At 39.9% G+C, this 24,916-nt stretch overlaps 1 protein-coding gene across 7 annotated transcripts in view; it reads left to right on the forward strand.

Annotated features, from left to right (window-relative positions):
* The window catches only part of EPHA5 (EPH receptor A5), a 289,060-nt gene that overhangs the window by 218,921 nt on the left and 45,223 nt on the right, over positions 1-24,916 (forward strand). For 2 of the 7 annotated variants that reach the window (XM_089532330.1, XM_089532334.1), the window contains exons 8-10: positions 3,773-3,878; positions 22,154-22,221; positions 23,692-23,745. In XM_089532330.1, the coding sequence (XP_089388456.1) occupies positions 3,773-3,878; positions 22,154-22,221; positions 23,692-23,745 (228 nt within the window). The remainder of the gene's footprint in view (positions 1-3,772; positions 3,879-22,153; positions 22,222-23,691; positions 23,746-24,916) is intronic. The other 5 variants (XM_089532332.1, XM_089532335.1, XM_089532333.1 and 2 more) reach the window with 3 other exon arrangements.

Raw genomic sequence — 24,916 nt, forward strand, 5'->3', positions numbered from 1 at the left:
TTTGCATTGTTGCTTAACATCTGGAGCTAGGGACCGTTCTCTAGCTTTAACTCACAAGCAAGAAAGCGGAAGCAAATATATTTGTTTTCTAGAAGAGGGGAAAAAACTTCTGAAAGGCTGCCTATGTAACTGGCCAAACCAGCCCCATTTGTAAAAGTACAGTTCTCTGTATGAGATGCTGAGAGTCAGGAAGAAAGGCAAGAATCCTATATAAGCCCTCTTCTGAATTAAAAGATGTTTTTGGGTTTCACAACTTCACAGATTTTCTGCATTTTTCAGACTAGGAGAATGTGCCATTTTTAAGCATGAGGGCTCTGAAATTTAATTATTTAACTATTGGGGACTTTGGTATATAATTTTTCAATAAAAAATAAGTTTTTGAAGTGGTTGGCATAATAAAAAGATGGCTTGCTGATTCATTGAGTTTCTTTACAATCTCGACAGATATGTAGCTCTTCCTCTCTTAAGCAAAAGAGTGGATAGCCACCTCTGTATAAGAGGAGTCAGATTAATCAATTGCTTTATATTCTACCTTTTCTTCAAGAATGGGACTTAAGGCAGGTTGCACAATAAGACAAATACAAGTAAAACATGATATAGCTGAAGTATACAAAGAGTTAAAATTAAAATAATATTGTGTTTTCTATGGGATTAAAACCATGTATAATATTAATTTAACAGCATAGGTTAAAAACTGAACAGCACCAACAGTGCTTCATATGAAAAAATCAGTTCCCAAATTGTTGCTGGAACAGAAAGGTCTTCACCTGATGATGAAAGGATAGCAAGGAGGGAACCAACCAGGGAGCATAGGGGCAGCCATGAAGAAGGCTCACTTGTACATTCCCATTATACATATTTGTGAAGATGTTGGGACTGAAAGAAGCACCTCTTCCAAAGATCTTAAAGTTTGATCCGGTTTACATGAGAAGATGCAGTCGTTCAAATGGACCTGTACTGAGCTTTATGGGTCATAACCATAATATCGATATCATCATCATCATCATCATCATCATACAAAATACAAATAATTCACTTTAAAATAGAATTTAAAATAGAACTTTTAACAATATTAAAACAATTCACACTCTAGTTTAAAAAATAAAATGCAATTAAAAATATAAGCCACTAGAAACAGTTCAGTTAAAATGATACAGCATGCCCAAGCCCATTCTATAAAGACTTTCCGTTATAAAAACCTGTCTGAATAAAAAAAAGCTTTATTCTGCCAATGGAGGTGTTACAAGGAGGGAGCTGTTCTGGCTCACCTAGGAAAGGAATTCTATAGTGTAGCCACCAAGAAGGGCCTCTCTCACCTTCTCAAACAACCATGCTTACAACGGTGATAGGACTGAGATAAGAACCTCTCCTGATGATCTCAGAGCCTGAGACAGCTCATCTAAGCAAATACAGTCTGCTAAATAGCCTGGAATTGAACCTTAAAGGACTTTATGAGCTATATAGCCACATAACCACATTATGAATAGTGCACAGAAATGGAGCAGCAGCCGGAGGAGCTGTACTATGACCCCTCAGCCCCCGTTAAATCTCTTCGTCTACAGTAGAATTGAAGAGACTTTTTCCAGTCCAGAACTCAAATTCCAATTTTGGAAGAGACTTGGGGTTCAGAAGGGAGTGCAACTCCAACTGAAGTTAATTTGGCTAAAAATTATATAGAATCCATCCAAAAATTGTGTGGAGGGGAATTTAGTTTCTACCCATCTAATTTATGTTAGTTTGCATCTATCCAGAATTAAGTTATTGATTACAGGAGCTAAACATTTCAGCAAAACTTGTACAGTATATATTGTCTCTTCAGAATAAAGCTTTTGAAAAACAAACACTTTTTTTCCTCATCTGATTTTAAAATTCACCTGTTCCCATTCCCATAACATAATGCCTGTTCAGAGGTAAGCCTTTCAAAATTAGCTTTCCAAAGCTTGCAGAGAGAACAAAAGACCAGGAGAGGGCAGCAGGGAAGTGGAAAGTGTGAAAATGACCAGTGCTCTAGAGAATCATGGCTGGGGTAAGTGGGTGTAAGGGAAGGGGCATAGGGCTCTGGCACCCACAGAGGGAATTTTATGGTAGCTTAAAATTAGACACGAAGCATCAGGAAAACATTGGTGTGGAGATGATGGTGAGAGGCAGCAAGGACATAGTTACAAGAGGAATGAAGACATTGCCTCCCCAATAAGAATTCCCGCCAGTGAAATTTTCTTTCAGTTCCAAGACTTCTAGCATTGTAGAGAGAGACATTCAAAATGGTTCACATCTGGTGGCGCAGTGGTTAAATGCCTGTACTGCAGCCATTCACTCAAAACCACAAGGTTTCGAGTTCAAGACCAGCGAAAGGGCCCAAGCTCGACTCAGGCTTGCATCCTTCCGAGGTCGCTAAAATGAGTACCCAGACTGTTGGGGGCAAATTAGCTTACTTGCTAATTAGCTTACTTGCTGTTCACCGCTATGATCTTTGGAATAGCGGTATATAAATAAAACAAATTATTATTATTATTAGACTCTTATGTTCTCTGTGTTCACATTCCCTTCATATCTTCATACCCCTTTACTTTGAATGGCTAAACTATAGTCGTCCCTCCAAGGCTGTGGACTTGAAATTCATGGACTTGAACATCAGCAGAGGGGCGACCACCATTAATGTATGTGTGCCTTGCATGCACATGCCTCATTCAAGGCTATGGGGCTTGAATATGTGTGAGATTTGGAAGTTGCGCGGGTGGGTCCGGAACGGAACCCCCACAAGTTCCAAGGGGTAACTGTATATTTCTAAATCCTCAGTTGAAGTTTTAAGTTATTAAATAATAGAAATTTGAGGAATGAAAGAAATCTTTATCTTAGGGGGCCAAGACTAGTAGGCTATATTTAAGAAGAAGGAACTGGCAAAGCCATCTCTGAGTATTCCTTCCCCAAGAAAATCCTATGACATTCATGTGGTCACCATATGTCGACAGGAAACTGGAAGGTACACACACATGCACACACGCACGCACACACAAACACTATTGAGAATAGTGCAGTAAATCAGATTTTGGAGATACTTTCAATGCAATAAATTAGACTTTGGAGAGCTGTATCCACCCCGTGCCCAAGCTAACCCCTACTTCTCATTTTCCAAAATAAAAGAAAAGAAAACACCTCCCTGCACACTTAGCACCAGTTTTGGGGAGGGGGAATAGCCACTGTCTGAGCTTAAAATATCCCAAGAGGGATATTGTCACAAGAGTGCAGGTAGCATTTTCTATTAAAACAACAACAGATTTAAAAAATATATATAATGGGCTGGCATGCCCTTAGCACCCCCCCCCCCCCCAGATCCTTAGAAGCCACAAGCAGGCGATATTTTCCCTTCCTTTTTAATAGAAAAAACATGCAACTGGAGTTGCCATAAAATTCTGTCTAAAATAAAACATTAAAAGCAAATTCTGACATCTGTCCCCAGTGAAAACAGAGTTGTGTCCCATGTTTTCTAGGAAAATGTTTTAGTGGCTCGATCCTGATTCTATCCAAAATCTCATTTGTAAAAAAAAAAATTATACAAAAAAAAATTACTAAATATAATAGAAGTTACCTAAACTAAAGTTACTGGGTAAAGTTAATATTATTTCCCACTGCACATGTTAAACAGTAGATGGATTTCACTTCCTCTTTATCAAACTTAAAGTAAAATCCTCTTTGAAGGTTGATGGCAATTTTTACTGTAATCCCCCATGATCTTAACTGTAATTTAACCATAATCTTTTGTTTTTCCTCTCAGCAGTAGCTGCATCCAGCGACCAGAGCCAGATCCCTATAATTGCTGTATCGGTTACAGTGGGAGTGATTCTATTGGCTGTTGTTATTGGTTTCCTTCTCAGCGGAAGGTAAGAGGGGAAAGCTGTGTGTTTTGTATTTATCAAATCTTCTTCATCCTCCAGCCTCTCCTCTTAACTTTGATCTGGGCAGCTGTCTTTGGAGCACGTTCCTTTGCAAGCCAGAAAACACAGAAGCACACTAAGCAGAGTCTGTTAAATTTTACTTGCTAGCATTTGTATGCACATTTGTGTCGGGGATGGGGGGGAGTACTTTTATGCTGGAAAAAAAATGGTCTCAAAAGGAGAGTGGCACTAATTCCTCCCAACAATTCAATACAATAAAGGTTTCCTAAACTAAATTGTAGTTTAGCAGTTGTACCATTGTAGAGGGTAATATCCTGTCAGAGTTAAAAGTGTGTTACTATGGGATTGTTCTGGGTTTGGGAGTGAGGAGGGGGCTTCTGTAGTTATTTATTTAAAATATGTATTTATTGTATGTATGTGACATAGATATGGAAGTTTCAAAAGAGCTTTCATGTTAATCTGTTGTAGCAAAATGAAGAAATCATGTGGTAACTTAAAAACTAAGCAATTTATCACATAATGAGTCTTTGTAGGTGCTAGCTCACTTTAGCGGGTAGGTGAAATGTTACCTAGACTTTCAAGTGTGTGTGTGTAGGTGTGTATGTGTCTGCCTGTCTGTGTCTGTGTGTGTTATTTCTAACCTGCCCTACAGCCACACAGAAAGTCCAAAGCTGCACAGCAGATATTATAGGAATGTAAGAAACATGAACCAAGCCACTAGAAACTGAATGACTGAACACTGCAATACTTGGAGTGAACGAACTAAAGTAGACAGGAATGGGGCATTTTGAATCAGATAATCACAGTGTTTTATTCAGGAAATGGAAAGACAAGAACAATTGAGGTGGAACTTATAGTGAAGAGACATGTAGCACAAGCAGTCAAAGGGTATAACATAAAGTCTGGCAAAACAATTTCATTAAGATTTGAATTCTTATCAATACAACCATAATCCAAGTTTATGCTCCAACTATAGAGGCAAAAGAAGAAGAAATCAAAAAATTCTGTGCTGGAGTCCAAAAGAAAATTGATCACACACCAAAATAGGACTTCTTGTTAATTATAAATCATTAGAATAGAAATATAGAAAATGGAGCAGTATCAAAGCCTGCAGTAAAATCTGAGCTAGAATCAAAAAATGAAGCAGGAGACCAGTTGAATGAGTTTGCGAGCCCAACAATTCATTCACAGGCTCATTATTTAAGCAGTCCAAGAAGTGACTGTATACATGGACATCACCTGATAGCTAATATAGAAATCAAATAAACGACATAATTGGAAGCAGAAAATAAAGAAGCTCCATTCCCTCTGCAAAACAAGACCAGGAACACATTGTGGAACAGACCATGAATGTCTAATATCAAAAATTAGAGTAAAGATGAAGAGGAATGGTAAACCAACCATCGTGTCAAAGTACAACTTGAATCATAGAATCATAGAGTTGGAAGAGACCACAAGGGCCATCCAGTCCAATCCCATGCCATGCAGTAACTCTCAATCAAAGCATACCCGACAGATGGCCATCCAGCCTCTGTTTAAAGACCTCCAAAGAAAGAGACTCCACTACACTCTGAGGGAGTTTGTTCCACTGTCAAACAGCCCTTACAGTCAGGAAGTTCCTCCTAATGTAGATGAAGAGAACTACTATAATAATAATAAAAAATAAAGAAAGAACAGGAGGCATCTTTCACAAGATCTGAGAAGGAAAATTTAAATCAAGAGTGAAGATCCTGTACAACCTGCAAGGGAAAACATTGCACAACCAAGTAGAGATAAATAGGCAATTGAAATAATAGATAGAAGAATTATATACAAGAGATGAAAAGAGATAGTTAAAGACAGTGGTGGATATTATATTGGTATTGAAGCTGAAATACAAAATCAAAAAATTATTATTGTGGGGATATATGGGATGCTGGAGAATAAATACAGAAAACAAAACAATGGCTGAAAGATTCAAAACACTCAATATATAATCCAGTAGCCAAGAAAGGGGAGACAAGGGGTTGCAATAACCACAGGACCATTGCATTAATTTCCCATGCAACCAAAGTGATGCTCAAAATTTTACAACAAATATTTTTACCTTATAGGGAGTGAGAGATGCCAGATGTTCAAGATGGGTTCAGGAAAGGAGGAGGAGTTAATCATATAGCAAACATACTTTGAATAATGGAGTGCATTAAATATTTTTTTAAAAAAAAAAATCAGCTTGTGCTTCATAGCAAAAGCTTTATAACGAAACCTTTGATTGCTCTGGCTTACTGTAATGTGCTGTACATGAGGCTGCCTTTGAAAAGTGCTCAGAAACTTCAGCTAGTCCAAAGAGCTACAGGCAGGATGTCAACCAGAACTGGCTATAGGAAGCATACACCTCCCTTGTTGCAACAGCTCCATTGGCTGCCAGTCCATTTCCAGCACAATTCAAAGTACTGGTTTTGGCCTATAAAACTTTATACAGGTTGGGTCCAGGCTATTTGAAGGACCTTATCTCCTTGTATAACCCCCCCCCCCCCCCCCCCAGAATACTAAGATCATCCGGAGAGGCCCTTCTCTCTGTCCCATGACCATCTCAGGTGCATTTGGTGGGAACAAGAGAGAGGGCCTTCTCAGTAGTTATTCCCATGTTCTAGAACTCCCTTTCTAGAGAGGCCAGGATGGCTCCATCTTTGCTTTCTTTTCGACGTCAGATAAAAATGTTTTTACGCTGCCAGGCCTTTTCATATTGATATGGGTGCTGTTTTGCTTTCATTTTGAGGAGTTGAAATTTTTAATTTTTCAGTGTAATGTTTGAATTGTTTGAATTGTTTAATTGTTTTTTCAACTTTGTATTTTTAATGTTTTATCCTGTTTTAACTTAGACTGTTTTAAATTTGTTAGCCACCTTGAGTCCCTGTACTGGGAGGAAGGCAGGATATAAATAAACAGAATAATAATAATAATAATAATAATAATAATAATAGAAACAGGTTTGCCACACCATTTGATTGTCCTGATGTGTATGTAACCTGTACTGAAGTCAAGAAGTTACTGTTAGGACAGAATACTGAGAAATGGTTTCCAATAATGGTTAGGAAAATGGTCAGGCAAAGCTGCATTTTCTCGCCGTATCTGTTTCACCTCTGTGCGAGAAATATCATATGTAAACTACAATTAGATTTGGAAGAAGGAAGCATGAAAATAGAAGGAACATCAATAATTTAGAGTACGCAGATGACATCTTCCTACTAACATAAAATAACAAAGACCTGGAACAATTACTAAAGAAAGGCAAGGCAGAAAGTGCAAAGGCAGTTTTACAGTTGAACATTAAGAAAACAAAAATAATGTCCACAAATAATATACAGAAGTAGATGGTGGAGACATTGAAATAGTTCAAAATTTTCCATATCTTGGCTGAGTCATTAATCAGAATGGAGTATTGATGTGGCCTTCATGAACATCCACAAGACAACTACCACCACAGTCAAGAACATCCTATTCTGCTTTGTGAAGTGGCACAACATCACAGCGGTGGTGTGATCACCAGTTCTGCTACCCTTGCAACTTCTCTGTCTGCTTTGTGCATCCTTACACCCTCCCCCCACATGTCCTCACCAGCCACCTATATTTCAGTCATGACGAGCTGCATCACGTCATGTCCAACAATGTCTGTATTACCATCCTGTCCAAGCCGTTTGCCATGTGTGAGTCACTCTTCAGCTATTATAACCAATACTGCCCAGGCGTCAAGCAAGCATCTAATGATTCTGTGGAGACGTTTCTGGACAATCCCTACCTCTACTATCCTCCTGATGAAAAGTTCACCATGTACGCATGTGTGGTGTATGATCTGGATGGCAATCTTGAGCAGAACCCTGATGACCACACCTACTTGCCCAGATTTATCTACCAAGAGTGCTTTTCAGATGGACAGAGTCAATGAAGGAAGCCATGGCCATGAATCTGTAGAACCTGAGCCAGGGGTGTTGAGGATGAGGTGACTTGGAGGCCTCTCATTCATAGAGTCACCATACTTTGAAATCAAATTGTTGGCAGTTAACAACACTATATCATCAGAAACAGGGCGAGATCCAGTTCATAAATTCTCCTTTAAACTATATAACATAATTTCTATTTCTTCTTCTTTTGCTCTTTTGATTATTAAGACTAGAGATTTGGAAGAGAAGTTTTTATCTTCCCACTGCCGTGATCTCATAGGGTTCCTCATCTTTTCTCAGGTGGGCTTTCTTAGTGAGATGACTATCCTCTCCTCCCTCCCCCACATCTAAAACCACTAGCAGCTTTTCCCAGAGTGACCAGTGGGCATTTTGGTGACTGGCCACTTGCCTTTCTACAAAATCTCACCCAACACAACTCTGACTACAAATGGTCAGGGGGAGAACACACATTGCCTCCTTCCACTGGCTTTGACCAGACAGATAAACAGATATGTGCACCCAGGCCAGAAGAAGAGTGGTGATATAGAGTGCTTCTAAACTGTAAAAGTAATACAGTTTGGCACCATTTTAATTGCCATGGCTCCATCCTACACAATCCTAGGATTTTTAGTTTTGTGAGGCATCAGCACTCTTTGGCAGAGTGCTACTATATGCCTTCTGAAAGTATTAATCCAAGGATTCCATAAGATTCCATAGGACAGAGCTACAGCACTTAAAGTGGTGTCAAACTGTGTCATTCCTACAATGTAAATTCACTCACATGAATTCTGGTCAGGGTTAGAATCAAATGCTAACCTTCACCCAGTCTTTCACTATCAAAAGTAAAGTTAAAATGGAGCCTTTATTGGATTTTGGTTATCAAATGTGAATTGAATTCTTTCTTGTATGCAGTGTTACAATTCTATCTAGATTTTCTTGAAGTAAGAGGAAATGGGGCAGGGGAAGTGGAGCATGCATAGTTGGACATGGTTGCACTTTCTAGTATGAAGAGTTTAAAATTCCCGCCTCTTCTCCACCTTTGCTGCTCAAAAGAAAGAGTTCACTGAGGAGAAACAATAGTTATTGAGAGTGTAGGACAGTGATTCCCAAACTTTGGTCCTCCAGGTGTTTGTGACTTCAGCTCCTAGACTCCCTAACCTTTCTCCAGGCTGGCTGGGGTTTCTGGAAGATGAAGTCAGAAACACTTGGAGGGACAAAGTTTGGGAACCAATGGTGTAGGAAGTGTATTGACAAAGGCTGCTTGTCAAACATGTATGAATATGTGAGAGAAGAAGCCAGAATATAACACCTGAGCTGAATTTTTGCTTTTTCCCTACTAGTCATAGTTTTAACAAAACGGTTTCCTGGATTTAAATGCCACAGGAAACCATTATTACAAAATTGTCTCAAAAGTGAATGTTTTGGAATTCTGCTTTGTGGATTAAAAAAGGTCAGGAGCACACAAACCCGAAGCTCATTGCAGCTCATTCACATCACTGGAGACCATGGTTACAGATGGTGCTTGCATTTTCCAGACAGTTGGGAAGCCCTTTCAGTTGTTCTAAAAAGCTCTTTGGTGTTTTCTTCACAAATTGCAATGCTTGTGCACTGAGTCACTCTTGACAATCAAAACTAAAACATTTTTTTTCAAAAAAATAAATAAATTTGCCAGCCTTTCCAGTTATTAGCCCATTTAGAAATTAAAGTGAAAGAAAGCTGATATATGAGGCAGGAATTATTTTAGTCCTGCTGTTTGTCTTGGATATGCTTTTGAAAGAACTTGTGGAGTGTCTTAGCATGCTGTGACATTACATGATTGATATATACACTTTCTAGAGTCTGCTAATCATTTTTGTAGGCACTTTTTGATGTCTAACTAATGCAGCAGACAATAAGAGGTTCATCTTCCTTCTTTCAAAGAGTTCCCTTTGTAATTATTTCTAGCTAGTATTAACATTTGGCAACTATATTTCCAGGCTCCAGCATAGCCCACATCAGGGGGTCCTTATCCCTGAGTTTTCACCTGGGCAGATCAAAATGTCTCTGCTGGAAACCTAAGAAATGACTATGCCTCTTACTGAGTTTTATTCAACAGAATAACCTCAGCCAGGTTAAAAATACATGCTGTGTATTTTTGAATAAATTTTGAATAATATAAACTTCTGAAGTCCACCATTTTGGACTTTTTTTGTTTGATCTGCTTCAGGAGGAGGGCAATTTACAGGTGTAAGGGCGATTACCAACTAATGTCCCTTTTGAACATGAGCTTTATCATTGCAAGCACTTTCACTACCTCAGGTGCATAAAGTGTTATACAAACTTTCAGATGTATGTGGTAAGGAATATTATATATTGAGGTCTGAGGGCAGTTAAATGAAAGAAATAGGCATACTGTAGATAGGAACTGATAATTTTCTATTTAAAAAATAAGTATGGTTATTTTTATTTAAACCAGGCTTTTAAAATGTGAATAAAACCTCTCTCTGGTTTCTCATTTGAAAATAACATAATTTCATAATAAACTTGCTATCTAGACATTCACTTCCAGTCTCATTGAAATAATGGCTCTGTCACATTTGTGAAAATCGAGTTATCTACAGTCAAAGGTTAAAAAGCAGGAAAATATTTACAGTCTGCCCTCCATATTCGCAGCCTTGAGACTCAAGGTTACGACTATTCACGAGGCCAAGGCCACTAATGTGGGCATCCCTCCTTCCTTTCACTGTCTGATCTCTCCTTGGGCAGCCCAGAGAGAGATCGGGGAGGCAAAGACAGAAAGCGCCTTGCCCGCCCCCCCGACCCTTCTCCTCCCCGATCCTCTCCTTGGGCTGCCCAGAGAAAGGATCGGGGAGGAGAAGGGTCTCAGAGGGGCCTAGGCACCTCTTGCCTTCTCCTGTCCAATCCTCTCCTTTGGTTTCCCAGGGAAAGGATGTGGAGGCAAAGGGTCTCGGAGGGGCCAAGGCACCTCTTGCCTTCGCCTCCTCCTCCTCCTCAATCCTCTCCTTCGGTTTCCCAGGGAAAGGATGTGGAGGAAAAGGGTCTCAGAGGGGCCAAGACACCTCTTGCCTTCTCCTCCCCGATCCTCTCCTTGGGCTGCCCAGGAAAAGGATCTGAGAGGAGAAGGGACAAGGACAGAAAGTCAATTAAAGAGACAGGAGGGTGGGAAAAAGGAGTGTGCAGCACTGCTCCTCTTCCCCTGCTCACCCTTCCCTGGCTTCTAGGTGGGGGGTGGAACTATTCATGATTTTCCCATATCTGCAGGGGTCTCATTCCTCTAATCCCCATGAATATGGAGGAAGGACTGTATTTCTGTCTCTATGAATAACAACAGCACCAGGAGAGTGGACAATGAGATCTAATTGTAGCATTCTTAGGGACAGTATACTTTACTGTTCAGAATTTTTTAATCAAAATTTTAAAACCATTTTTTTAAAAGTAAGGTGAATAGCGTTTGGGGGTCAGAATTATGACTTTTGGGTGTTTACTTCTGCATCTGCATAACTCACCTGTGCATGTTGTCTGCTCTCTAGGGAGATTGTTTCAGCTATAGCATCTATGTGGAGCATCTAGATACCCAAGACTGAGAGGGTGCTTTATAAAAAATGAATGTACATTTTATGAACTGACATTAGCCAATCATGCTTTAATAGCCAATGTGAAATATTTTTGTAGTTTTAGTTTAAGCAACTACACCCTGAATTAAGTTGTTAGTCCCAATAAAGTAAACTGATTGAATCAGTGGAACTTAATGATTTGTCGGGTTCTTAGTTAATCTATGGATCTACTCTAGTTGGAATTAATTATTGGATTTAAGCCTGTGTTAGTGTGAGCGATATACCTCATATCATTCCTAATGCATTAATGCCGCATCTCAAACTTAATCCAGATAATGTGTGTATTACATACTAGAGTTGGCTCTTTGTATCCACATATTGTTTAGCCACAGATCCAACCATCCATGTCTTGAAAATATTCAAAAAGATATAAATTCCAAAAAGCAAAGCTTGATTTTGCCTTTTATATAGGGAACACAATTTTAATATGCCATTAAATTTAATGGGAGGTGAACATCATGCATGGATTTTGGTATCCAGCAGGGGATCCTAGAACCCAACCTTGGTACTAGATGTCAACGGTCTACTGTACTGTTTTCTAAATTAATAAAGCTCCCCTCAAAAATACACAACCCATGCCCTCTTGGATGTTGTAAATCACTTAGTGAGCTGTACGTTAATACATTTTTAGTAATCAGATTTCCACCATTGTTAAAAATAGTGGAGCAATATTAGGGAAAGCTCAAATCAGTGCTATAAATTAGTGTCCCCTTTCAATTTCAACCAATGCTCTCTCTAATTATATGATTAATATTTGATGATCTACAGAATAGTTTCTGAAAACACAAGCATCTTGGCTCTAGGTGAATATCAGTTCACATATCTAGTACAATATGCCCCTCTAGTGAGAGACTGGAGCATCTTAATGAATTATAACTCAGCAGTCTCTAACTCTGATCTCCCTTTGAAGATTTCCCCCCCCCCCCTCCAAAGTGGTTATTTTTAGGCCAGGGAATCTGAAATCCCCTCCCTCCACTAGTTTTTGAATATTCAGTTTCTGTTGGCAAATGTATGCTCATTTATTCTTTTGTGAAGAGATTGTAATGTTTGCCCTATGTAGGGCACCGCTTAGACTGTATCATCTATGGCATCTTCCAAATGACCAATAACTTTATAAGGTAATGTCATTCTCACTGTCAGTACTTTCTGAATTATTTTCCAACTATTTGCAATGTCACCTGTTATATCCCAGCCATTTCTACAGTACATGTACCTGGAACTCTGAATAACATCATACATCTAAGGAAGTTGACTGTAGTCTGGGAAAGCTCATGTTATACATCCCATATCTCATGTTTGTTCACCATTTTTCATTATGATGTCTCTCACTGTGTTGAGACACTCACCCTTTCTCACTGAGAAGAAGACAAATTGAACATTTTCTTCATTTGAAAGTGGGGGGCGGGAGTCAAAGAGGCAGATTTCCACATTCCTGTTAACAAGCTTTATACTGTATAAACACTGTATCTCTTCAACCAAATGCATAATTGCATACGGATGCTTTGTCACTTTGCATTAAAATACCTTTCAATTCATCCAGAAGCAGCAGGTGATAGATGCCTTATACACTTGAATGTTGAGGAATGGTCAGATATTGTCAAATAATAGATTATGATGTGAAATTAACTGACTCATGAGTTGGTCAGCAGTCCATCCCTATGCTTGAATATTGTAATTCTCAGAATGAAAGGGAATCTGTAAAGTATGCAGAAGCTGTTTTAAGATAGCTAAGTCCACATTAAATAATCAAAAGATTGTGGCTTGGCATTTTTTGAGGGAAGCATCTGAAAACTTGGGTCTAGCAACTATTTCTACTAAAAGAACAGAAAAGACTTGGAAGGGGTCACAATTCAATTCTGAAGCATGTTCATTGTAAACAAAAATCTCCCAGATTCAGGCTGGCATCCCATTAGTGACTTGTGGGTTGTCCACATAGGACAAAAGGCCCTTATCCCACCCACCCCCACCAGCCTGTTTGAACGATGAAGGCCAAAACCTTAGGGCCAAGATCAGGCTGGATCCTGACAGACCGGATATGGATCCAATGGATACAGCCCACTCCCAGGCTAAACTGGGCACAATGTGGGTCAAATTGACTAGTCGTTTTCTGCAGAGTTTCCTGGAAACTCCACAAAATACATCTCCTTATACATCACCCCTACTGAGAAGCTCCACCCATCTGACATAGAAATGGAGTGCCTGCTAATGTGGGTGCAGCCAGGTGCCCAATTTCGACATCAGATGTGGTGATATGGGGAGGCTGTCTGTAGGCACACAAAGGTAAGGAGTGCATGCCAGTAGCAAGTCCCTGGACTGGTCCACCCACCTATCTCCTGGGCTGGCTCAGGGGACTGATCTGGGTTAGCATCCAGGCCAGGATAGCATGGGCTCAGCCCATCTGCTTCTCCCCACACTCACATCTATGCTGAGCTATGCATGCAGTGCTAATTGTCTGTTCAGTATGGAACAGTCATATCCACTGGTGGTGACATAAATGGTATTCTACATGCAGAACTGTTGCACAGCTGATAATATGTGAAGCACAATAATGTACAAACAGTAGTTTGCAAAGATACATTGTGCAATGTTGTTGTGCAACAGGATGTGAACCACGTATGCACATATGTTGTGCTGTGTTGATATTCAGTATAGAGTTTGCATAATGCAAGCATAATATAATAGCATCAGCAGATATTTATACTCTTCTGAAATAATAAAAGATTTTGACCACATTCCTCCCCATCATCATCTTCACTCTTCTCCCCACCCGCAACAACCAGATATATAGAACCAGAAAACATATATCCGAATCAGAGTATTTGGGGGTGGGGGGGTAGTGGTGGTGGTGATGATGATGATTGAGGTTGAGCTCTCACATTTTTAGATCTGTAGATAATCAATATATGTAGACTTAGCTAAGCAATCTTTTAATAGAATTAATAGAAGGAAATGCTATTCTTAAGAACAAGTAACTTCTGAAAGGATGACATACTTAATCTTTTTCTTTTTGCTATTTTCCCTGTTGAAGTTATCTGCTATGGACAACTTTTTCCCCTTCAAATGTAAGTGTTGGGCAGAGAAGCAACTTGCAGTGTGGAAACTACAAGGCTGTTTTGAGTTGTCCCTATCATCTTGACTGGAAGCTTCCCTTCCTTGCCTAGAAATGGCATATGGGCTACTGTTACATCACATTACATTTACACTTGAGCCTCAGAGAAAACCAGCTGTGGGATAAATGGACAAATGGCTCTTTAGGAAGCTTCATTTATAGTTCATGTTAGGCATACGTTATCCACCAACTGCAGCAGCAGTTTATTCTGACTTCATTGAAGTGCTGACACTTGGCTCCCATCTGTGTCCTGCAAGAGAAATATTTTGCTTCTTTTGCAAGTGGTCATAAATAACAGCTTGGCATTCAGATGCCCAGTAGTACTTTAGGTCACCTGACACTATTGGCAGCAGCCTTTGAAACCAAAGGTCAGGCAAACATTATTCATTCTGGTATTTTGGAACCCAGCATCTATCTGTGGGAATGCATTGTTTCTAAAGCTTTATTGATGCCTGGAGAATTCAAAATTAGCAGTGTTTTATCCTGAACAATTAAGCTGTGTTTCAGATCAGACTTTCTTGTAAAATTGTAAACTCCTATAGAATAATATGTCTTCTGATCTGGATGATAGAGCTGTAGAACAAAATATCAACAATGTGCATGAAACGTTACAAGAAAATTGTGCTGTCGGAGGAACTTACATTTTATATTTCATAAATAGGAAGAAAAGAGAAGAAGAAAGGGAGTAGCCAAAGTAGTAAGATTAAATAAGAGTATATGCAATTTCACATGCATGAGATTCAATTTAATTCTCTATGTGGCAAAAGAAGTATTAGCCCTGTGTTCTAAAGAAGGGTTGAGAACCTGACGCTCAAGGGCAACATGCAGCCCTACACAATTTTTTCACTCTCACCCATGCCATATTTGCCACCATCATCAGAATAGTGCAACTGAAATTTGTCTTTTCTTTCTACATGGTAATTTTATCTATTCCTCTATTTAATTGTTATTATCTTAGAGTGTACGCCTTGGGCAGGCTTTTATATACTCCTTAATTTTACCGACTTTGTACAGCACTGTGTATAATTACAGCACTCTAGAAATAAAGTTTAACAATAATAATAACTGAAATAGGCAGGATTATTGCAGATTTCAGTAGAACTATATTCCAAAAATCAGTGGTACTGCTCCCACAAGTAAGATGTTTTGGGAAGGCAACTCAGGGATGAAGCGGACGGAGGGATGAAGCCAGAACTGTGCCGCCACCATTTACCCCAAGACCACAGGAGCCATACATGCCCGGCCTCCATGTGGGCTGTAACCATGGTCCTGAACCAGGCACCAGAAAGGAGCAGTATTCTATATTGGCCCGATTCTTTGAAAAGAGCCACACCAGCCACGTTTGGAGCGTGCAATGCCACACCCCCAACATGGCCTGAGGGTAGCCCTTTTGGGCCATCTGTTTGAGGCCTCTGTTCAGCAGATTATTAGGACTAAACTGTGGGAGGACACCGTGGTATAGATTTGATATATTTGCCACTGGTCATCAGTGACAGCAAGTTCTTAACCTAGGGAAGTTGCCTACTATTGCAATAAGCTATGGTTTAGTGGGATGTGAAACAGCCTAACCTTCTTCTCTTGTGTAACTGTATAATCTTGAACTTGACAAACTGCATTCATAGTATGTGCCTTCAAATTGGCTCCAACTTGGCTTTTCTTTGCAAGACTTTATTCAGAGGATGTTCCCACTGGCTTCCCTTAAGGCTAAAACAGTTTAACTTGCCCAAGGAAAACCAGTTGATTTCCATGGCTTCAGTGTGGATTCAAACCTTTGTGTCCCAGAATTCTAGTCCAATGCCCAAACCTCTATAACATTCTGATGGTCCCTCTGGCAAATTCTGTAGTTAATTTTAATAACAGATACAGATATACCTGTGTAGTAAATATGTTCCTGGGCATTACTTCTTTAACCAAAAAAATTGAGGCAGAAATAATACAGAATGAATAGGGAATTGGGATAAGTTCCTTCAGCACAAAAAGAAGGGCAATTGAACCTGCTTCAGAAAACTTTTTGAATTCAAAACTGACAAAGTGTATCTGTGAAATATGACAACTGGATCAGGTAAACCTTGCATAAGTAAACAAAAACATTTTGGTCCTTCTGTAAACCATTTGAAGGCATCTTTCAAAATACATCCAAAGATGACATATTCATCAGCATCTGCATTCTTTATGATCTCCATTATTGTGGTCAGAGTTATTGATCTATATTTTTTTAATAGTCTGGGAGTAGCTGGAGCAGCAGGTAAACATGTTCTCTCCCTTTCTCTCTCTTTTGCTATTCCTTGTATACTCAGAATTTCTAGAGGCAGCTGCTGTGTGTCTTGCACATTTTAGGCACGCACACATAGATACACTGGAATCAGCTAGGGTAGATCCCACTGCTCCCCAAGCCAAGCTTTGTTTATTGCATTGTTTACTTCAGACATGCTGCTATAATCTGGCACTGAACGTCTGTTTTTCCCCCAGCCTCCATTCTCCCAGTACTGATGCTGCTAAAACTACCGTCCAGCAAGACAAAAGGGGGGGGGGGGCTCATCAGACATAAGAAATCTTTATAAAAGGAGCTTTCCTTGCAAAGGCTTCATTAGCTGAAGTATGCCCATGTAACTAGCCAACCTGGAACTTGTAATGCTGAATTGTTTAAATTTAAACTAACTGTAGCTAAACTTAAGTACAGTTGTAGATTTGAACAACATAGAAATACATGATTCACCAAAAGAATTAGTGAGTGAGTGAGTGAAGGAATGAATGAATGAATGAATGAAGACTTTTCCAAACTTCTTTTCTTGGCTGTTTCCTAAGTTTCAGCCTTGGCAGTCACTATTTGCTCATGAGACATATTTCAGACTCTTTGGATCCTTCTTTTTCAGCACCAGCACGGAAACAAAAATTAGCATAGACAGCTACTATAGTTTATAGAACAGCATGTGTGCTATTTTTCTGCTCCTTCTCAAGCTTATGAACAATAATTGTAAATATTTGTATAGACTGCATTTAGTCCAACTGTTCGGAGAATCTGTCAGCAATAGAATGTTTGCACTATTCTTGTATCAATGAGAGGAACTAGGTGTGTTGATTTGCTTGTGTTAAGCATAGAAAAAGGAGAACCTAGGAGAGCTGGACTAGAAAATTTAATTGAAAAAGGTTTTAGAAAGATCAATTGGAAAATATTCCAGAAGTACATCCAGAGGGCAAGTGCTGTGCACTGTCAATAAAAAGTCAGTGTGCACTTATTCCATTCTTTTTTCAGTGGATTCTCTGTGGTGAGGAAGAAGGCAGAAACAATGGTAAAACACAGTAGGGTTATAAATGGAAGTCAGTGATTTTACCAGAGCTCCTGTGAAATTCATTGAATGTTGCCAGACTTCTGAGTCAAAGTGATTGTGTAGGAAACCCAAAGGCAGATGAAATAATGCTCTTTGGAAACATTTCCTCAACAAATTAACAGTACTTGTGACTTGAGTGTGTGTGGAGGGGGAGAGGTGGTTGGGAGCAGTATTCCAAGAATTGTCAGCACTTTGGAGAGCTACTTTGAAAGTCAGAATAAAACCTGGGTAAATTTTCAGCGCATGGAATTCACATAGGCTGCATCCATACTACAGGTATAAACCAGGTTGACACCACTTTAACTACCATGGCTCAATGCTATCAAATTCTGTGGAATTAAGGCGGGTTACAGACCGCCCATTTGGGGCGGGCTGTACCGGCCCCTTTCCCTGGTGTATCGGGGCCTCAGCGGCCAGAACGGCAGCCGCTGAGGCACCGATCCGCCACTTTTCAGGCTGCAGGGAAGCGGCAAAACGCCACTTCCCCTCAGCCTGAAAAGGGGTGTCCCTGGGGCTTCAAGCTCCAAGGACACCCTGCGGCGGCGGGGAGGAGGAGAAAGGGGCCACTTGGCCCCTTTCTCCTTTGGTCCGCTGGGCGCAGCCGTGTGAAGGCTGCGCCCAGCGGACCAAACCAGGAAGGAGCTCCGAAACGGAGCTCCTTCCTGCTCTGTGCTAAGGGCGCACTAGGTGCCCTGGCGCGGAGCGAGGACGTCACTTCCGCGTCACCCCGTATAGAGGCGGCGCGGTTGTGACGTCCTCATGGCGGCAGCCATGTGGAATGGCCGCCACCATTTTGTGCGTGCTCTGCGCGTCCTAGGGTTGGGGGCGTCCGGAAAGGAGGCCCCTTTTTAACCCTAGCACGCGCGGAGCGCATACTAAAGTGCCCGTCTGTAACGGGCCTAAGTTTGTTGTTGCACCAGAGCTCTCTGATAGATAAGGCTAAATGTCTCACAAAACTGCAATTCTGAGACTCCCATAGCATTGAGCTATGGCAGTTAAAGTGATGTCAACCTGGATTATTTCTGCAATGCGGATACAGCAGGCTTTCACTAGACTATGTGACTCTGTCCACTGAAAACACACTTGGGTTTTATTGTGTGACTTCATGAACTGAACACATGCCCAGGCTTTATTCTGAACCTCAAAAGAGCTCCTGAGAATGCTCAATCCAATTTGGGGGTATAGCATCATCTTGGCTAGCTGCTTGGAAGTTTGGACTAAACCTCTGAGTAGCTTTACCATTCCGCTGACATAAATGAAACCTTACATTATATTTATACTGATTAGTTGTAAATAGGACCCTCTTTGGTTGTTTATCCTTCCATGTTCATCACAGAAATAATAATGCTGATCCAACTGGTGATGCTGATGTGAGCATCAGGAGGATTGAAGCTGCATCAGGGCTCAACACCCTTCACATAGCTGCTAAGGGAGAGAGTAGTGGATAGGAAACTGTTCCACCTCTAGTAAACTGTCACCTCACAAAAAAGGTATAAAATTCTGCCACTCTCCACATTTGTGCATTCATTATAGGCTTTTGATTATTTCACTATCTGTTTAAAAATAGAGGACTATTCAGGTGATCAGGGTTGTTGTTGTCTTTTTCCTATTACACTTCCATGAATTTAAACTTAGAAGCACATCTGTAAAGCACTCACAATCATCCATTGAAGGCCTTTATCTTCCATTACTCTAGTATAGGAATCATCTTCTAATGTTGTCTTGTAGAATCAGTCACACTGGAGGATGTGCATATCTCATGCCATCTCTTTGCCAATAAGATTTGTCACCCTCCCGTCAGCCCCTTCTCTTATAAATTTGTTGGAGGAACTTTATAGCCTCAGTTTTATGATGCACATGATAAATATTTCACTAGGTGATTGTCAGCATGAAAGTAGGTTTTCTATGAGATAAAATGCCACAAGAATATTTAGAGTGGAAATGTTCCTCTTCTGTTCTACATTTATTGAAAAACATTGACCTGTGATCCAGGCTTCATTCTTTTCTCTATCATAATGGGAAGAAGAAACATAAATTTGCAGGGAGAAATAGTTCCCAAGGAAATGATCAGCCAAATACAAGTCCACATCTGTTGTATTTATATCAGTTGAAGAACCCATTCCATTTCTTTAGCTCAGAGGTAGATAAACCAAGCTTTAAATGTGTTATGTTCTTCACAAAAACAGATATATAGTAGTGATAATAGCTTGCCATTGGAAATACAACAAGAGGTCTGATGGCTCACTTGTAAGAAAATTATATTTTTGAAGTATATGTAAAACAAATCTAAGCGTTTGTCTTATTTTACATTTGGTATTTTACCACAGTAAATATTATAAAGTAAAAATGTGTTAACCCTCCCATGTTCCTCCGATTTCAGGGTGAAGTTAACTTCTGTTAAATTATATCTGTTAAAATGAGAATATTTGATACTTCTGTTAAATGGAAAAATACAACTATATGTTAAGGATTGTTGTTTATTTTTAGTGGTTCTGCAATAGTAAATGCATGCAAGTTGTCAGAGATGACAGTTACTTTATTTGTGAATGTCTTCCTTCAACTCAAACCCTTCTGAAACTTATAACTTTTAAAAATGAAATGGTTAATAGTTATCATAATAGCTGTATTATTTAGCCCATTTAGGCCTTCATTTAGAGCACCTTGAATTCAGTCTGGAAGCAGATTCACAGCCCATTTGTTGTTGTTGTGTGCCTTCACACTTATGGTGATCCTAAGATGAACCTATCATGGGTTGTTTTTAGGGGGGGCAAGTTTCTTCAGAGAGGATTTGCCATTGCAATCCTCTGAGTGTTAGAGACTGTGACTTCCCCAGGTTACCTAGTGGATTTACATAAGCAAGCTGGGATTCGAAACCTGGGAGATTATCGCACTGGGTTCTGAGAACGTTCTCATCACGTGATGAGAACGGAACGCATTTGAGTATACCGCACGTATGTGTTCCAATCGGGTTCTCAGAACGTTTAAATGTGTTCCAAATGTGTTCCAGGAGGGTACAGATTGAATGTGTTCCCAGAGAGCTGAAACGTGATGAGAACGTTCCAACAGAAGTGTGTGCGGTATTCATATCTGTTCTCAAATCCGTTCTCTCATTCCCCCGTCTCCTGATTGGCTGAAAGAATGACAGGGGATTTTTGATAGTCCACAAAGGTCCCCAATGACCCTTTTCCTATTTTGCATGGAACATTCACAAGGGCATTCTTGGTTCTTTGTGGTATCCTATTTCAAAGAACCCAATGAGAGTATTTTGCCAGAGAAACTCTGGCACTCATTTATTTTATTTTATTTTATTTTAAAGTGGACCTTTGGTATCTGCTGGGATTTAGGGTTCTGATAAACAACTGAATTTATTAACTCAATGTTCTTTATTTTGCATTTAAATTCACTCTTTTCAACTCAACAGTCAACACTCCTGCTACAAATTACTGTTTGTGTCCCTATAGGCTACATCTATATCTAGTTCTGCTATTATTAAATCCTCCCCAGATTAAACTTTTCTGCCAGCAGTGTTGTCAGTACAGCCTTTATTTTTCTTCACATTTGTCTGCTGCCTTTTCACAGCCACATACCAGCTGCCACCAACTGTGCCATCATGACTGAATTAAAAACAAAAATCAGTACTTCAGTGCAGCACTTGTTTTCTGCCCTGCAGGGTGGAGAGAAGTGCTGGTGGTGGCCACTAAGGTGATTAATTTTATTATTTGAAGGGCTGGTGGCTGCTCTGTTCAGTCTTCTTCACCTGTTATTAAGCTTGTATGAACTTTGAAAGTGTATTACAGCCTGACTTTAACATGAAAGGCCTAAGACAATAGTGACATATGTGGATGGACATGACTATGACAGCCCAGTCAGTGGAATCATTCCATTTTGGACTATATTTGTGAAACCAGGAAGGACACACATTTTAGTGAAACTTTTACTGTACACAAGGCTGTAAAATACTTTATTAGTGTTTTTCATAAATATAGATACAAAAATATATATTCGTTTTATATACACATCAATCCATAGCCAGCAAAAAGAAAAAATGAGATGATAAGATTGTCTGGCAGGTGGTTGGGTGAACAGATATGTGTCTAGCCAAAAGATTTGCAGACTGAACTTGGGTGACTTTTCACCTCAAGCAGTGATTCTTCTCTCATGTCCATTAGAAAAATGTAGGTACAAACAGAGAATCTCTGCGTTCTTTCTTCGAAAGTGTGAACAATGTATGATGGAATCGATGTAATATTTTCTACTAATATCTTGCCTTTTTCTTGTTCTGTGACAGGCGGTGTGGGTACAGCAAAGCTAAACAAGACCCTGAAGAAGAAAAGATGCATTTTCATAATGGCCACAGTGAGTGCAGTTCCAATAATATGTGAGACAACAAAGCTTACTAGATTTGTTTATTTAATTCTGGGCTCAGCTCTTCTGACTTTTAATGGAGAAAGGAATGATTACCTTCTATTTTACCAGAACTCTAGAATGGATTTTGGGCCTTCCATACTTCACTACGTTTTATTTGTAGCAGAAAAAAAGAAATCTATCCCATATTGGATAGCAGTCCTATAGGAATTAGCTGATATGGAAAAAGAGAAGGAAAATCATGCCGGAAGAAAACTCTGGCATTGGAGGACCTTTTTGGAGAGATGATGATGATTGTTGTTGTTGTTGCTGCTGCTGCTGCTATTTATATCTCAGCTTTTTCCAGTTGGGGACTCAAGACTGCTTAACAATAGTTAAAAATTCACAGCATGCAAAAGTTAAAAAGCAATGAAACTATCAAAAAATTAAAAAGAGTTAAAAATATAAAGCATTAAAACACACACATAACTCCAGCACATTATGCATAGTCTATTGCCCTTAAAAATTACTTCTCAAAGGCCAGACACAATAAGACCATTTTTGTCTGCTTGCAGAAAAGTAGTAAGGATGGTACCAGTCTAGTCTTTCTGGGATGGGGATTCCAAAGCCTGGAGGCAGCCACTGAGAAGGCGGTCTCCCATGTTCCCACCTGTGAGGGTGGTGGGACAGACAAAAGGGCCTCCAAAAGATTTCAAAGCATGAGCAGATTCATATAACAGAATATGGTTCTTCATATTACCTAGACTTCAACCATAAAAGGTTTTATAGGACCAGCTGGAATCAGTAGAACTTCTTGAAAAATACCCCCATCTTTAGTGGACATTGCCAGTCCTGGCATGATTAGAATTCTACCCCAACATTAGCGTGTGTGTATCCTAAGTAAGCAGTAATAACAAAACTATCTTAAATGAATGAGCAATTTCAGTATCATATGTCATATGCAGCTATCATAGTCCAATTTATAAGGAAAGTAATAATATACCTTATTGAGTTTTACATAAAGCAGTTTCATAGGTGGATTCCCTCCCCTTTTTTTCAAATTGAAAGTCACTTGCCACTGGTGCTTACTTTGGAATGTACAGTGGTCCCGGTCCTAACCCCCGCGTAAAAAAAATTCTGTGTATGCTCGAGCCCCATTAAAGCCAATGGGACTTGTGTTAGTGGTGGTGCAGCAGTGCACCCCATTACTCTTTCTGGGGCGCGGCGCGGCTTCTTCCAGTGCAGGTTTCAACATATGCTGGAAGCCACGTAAGATGTGCCCGCATATGACGCAGGTGCACTGTATAACTTTCAAGATAAACACAGAAAGACTATGATGTTTGATGGCTTAACTTATGTCAGATGTTCAGCAGGAGCTACAGTCTTTATGTCTGTGCTAACAAAACATGTTCCTTGTACACTGGAGCTATAACTGAAAGACATTTTAATGGATTAATCATAAGAGTTTTATTTGATTTACAGGGAATCTCAAAGGTGAAAGATGGCCAAGGGCCAGCTGGGCCAACACTCAGCCAGGTGAGACTGATTGTGTAATCCAAACCCTTTCCAGCCTAAGGGTGTCTGAATCTACTACCCTCACCCTGATTTAAGTATGTACTGCCATTGTGGCTGTCTCCCTGGACTGGAGAAGGTTTGGATCTGGTCTAAACTGGTTCTTCCTTGGCCTGTCCCTTCTCCACTCCTTTTTGGCTCTTCTAGCAGCAGATATTAGTCAGAAGATCAGTTCTGCTGACACATGGTTCAGATGGTGGATCTCAGGGACCAACTTGGCTTGCTTTGGTTCCTGTGCTAGAAGAAAGACAAGGTATAAATTAAAAACACAAGTAATCAAATAAGCAGGGTTTTTTTTAAAATGAGTTTTTGGACCCCAATTTGTAGTCTCCTTTTCTACATCAGTGAGTAACTTTTTTCCATTTTTAAAAAAGGGCAGAAAGACAGAAGATGCTTGTGGTTAATCCTAACCCCCTGCATCCAGGACCTCATTGAGTTAGGATTGCACTACTAGTTCGCATACATTTGCATATGGGATGCTCCATTTAGGCTGGATTGGTGCCACAGCAAACAGACACGCAGCCCTAATCTAGCCAGTTTCTGCTCCAAATAAGAGCAGGAAAGATCCACCCCTGTTTGGGGTGGAAAAAAGCCACCCCTTTGCCTCTGGAACCAGCTTTTGGCCAGCTCTGGGGCATGTGGTGTCTAAAAGCCACTCTCCAAGCTCGATAGAAGCTGGTTAGCATATAATCACCAGCATGGCTTTTGTCCAGCTTGAGGGCATGGCATATCTAAATGCCATGTCCCAGAGCCGGTGAGGAGCCAGCTTTACCGGGCCGTCTGTTTCAGCCCAAAGAGAGCATGTGCAGTGCAATACCTCACTTATGATTGTGCTTGCCATCTAAAAATGACTTACCAATAAAACATATGTGGCTGAAAAAAACATGGTACCCTTCCAGTTGATTAAATGTTTCTGTCATTTCATCTGAAAAATTGATTAAATATTACAGCCTTTTGTATACAAAGTATTTGTTAAATATTGCATCATAATATATTGATTATACTGCACAACACTCATATACTTATTCTCATAATTACCAAGATGTATTTCAATTTATATCTCTGTACAAACCATCTATAAGTAAGCCTTTTTCATTTCTGCAGTATTTGAGCTGTTTATTCTTTCTCTTTTCCA

The sequence above is a fragment of the Sceloporus occidentalis genome, unplaced genomic scaffold, assembly GCF_023333645.1.
Source record: "Sceloporus occidentalis isolate IW3139 unplaced genomic scaffold, rSceOcc1.0.p SCAF_7, whole genome shotgun sequence".
Lineage (NCBI taxonomy): Eukaryota > Metazoa > Chordata > Lepidosauria > Squamata > Phrynosomatidae > Sceloporus > Sceloporus occidentalis.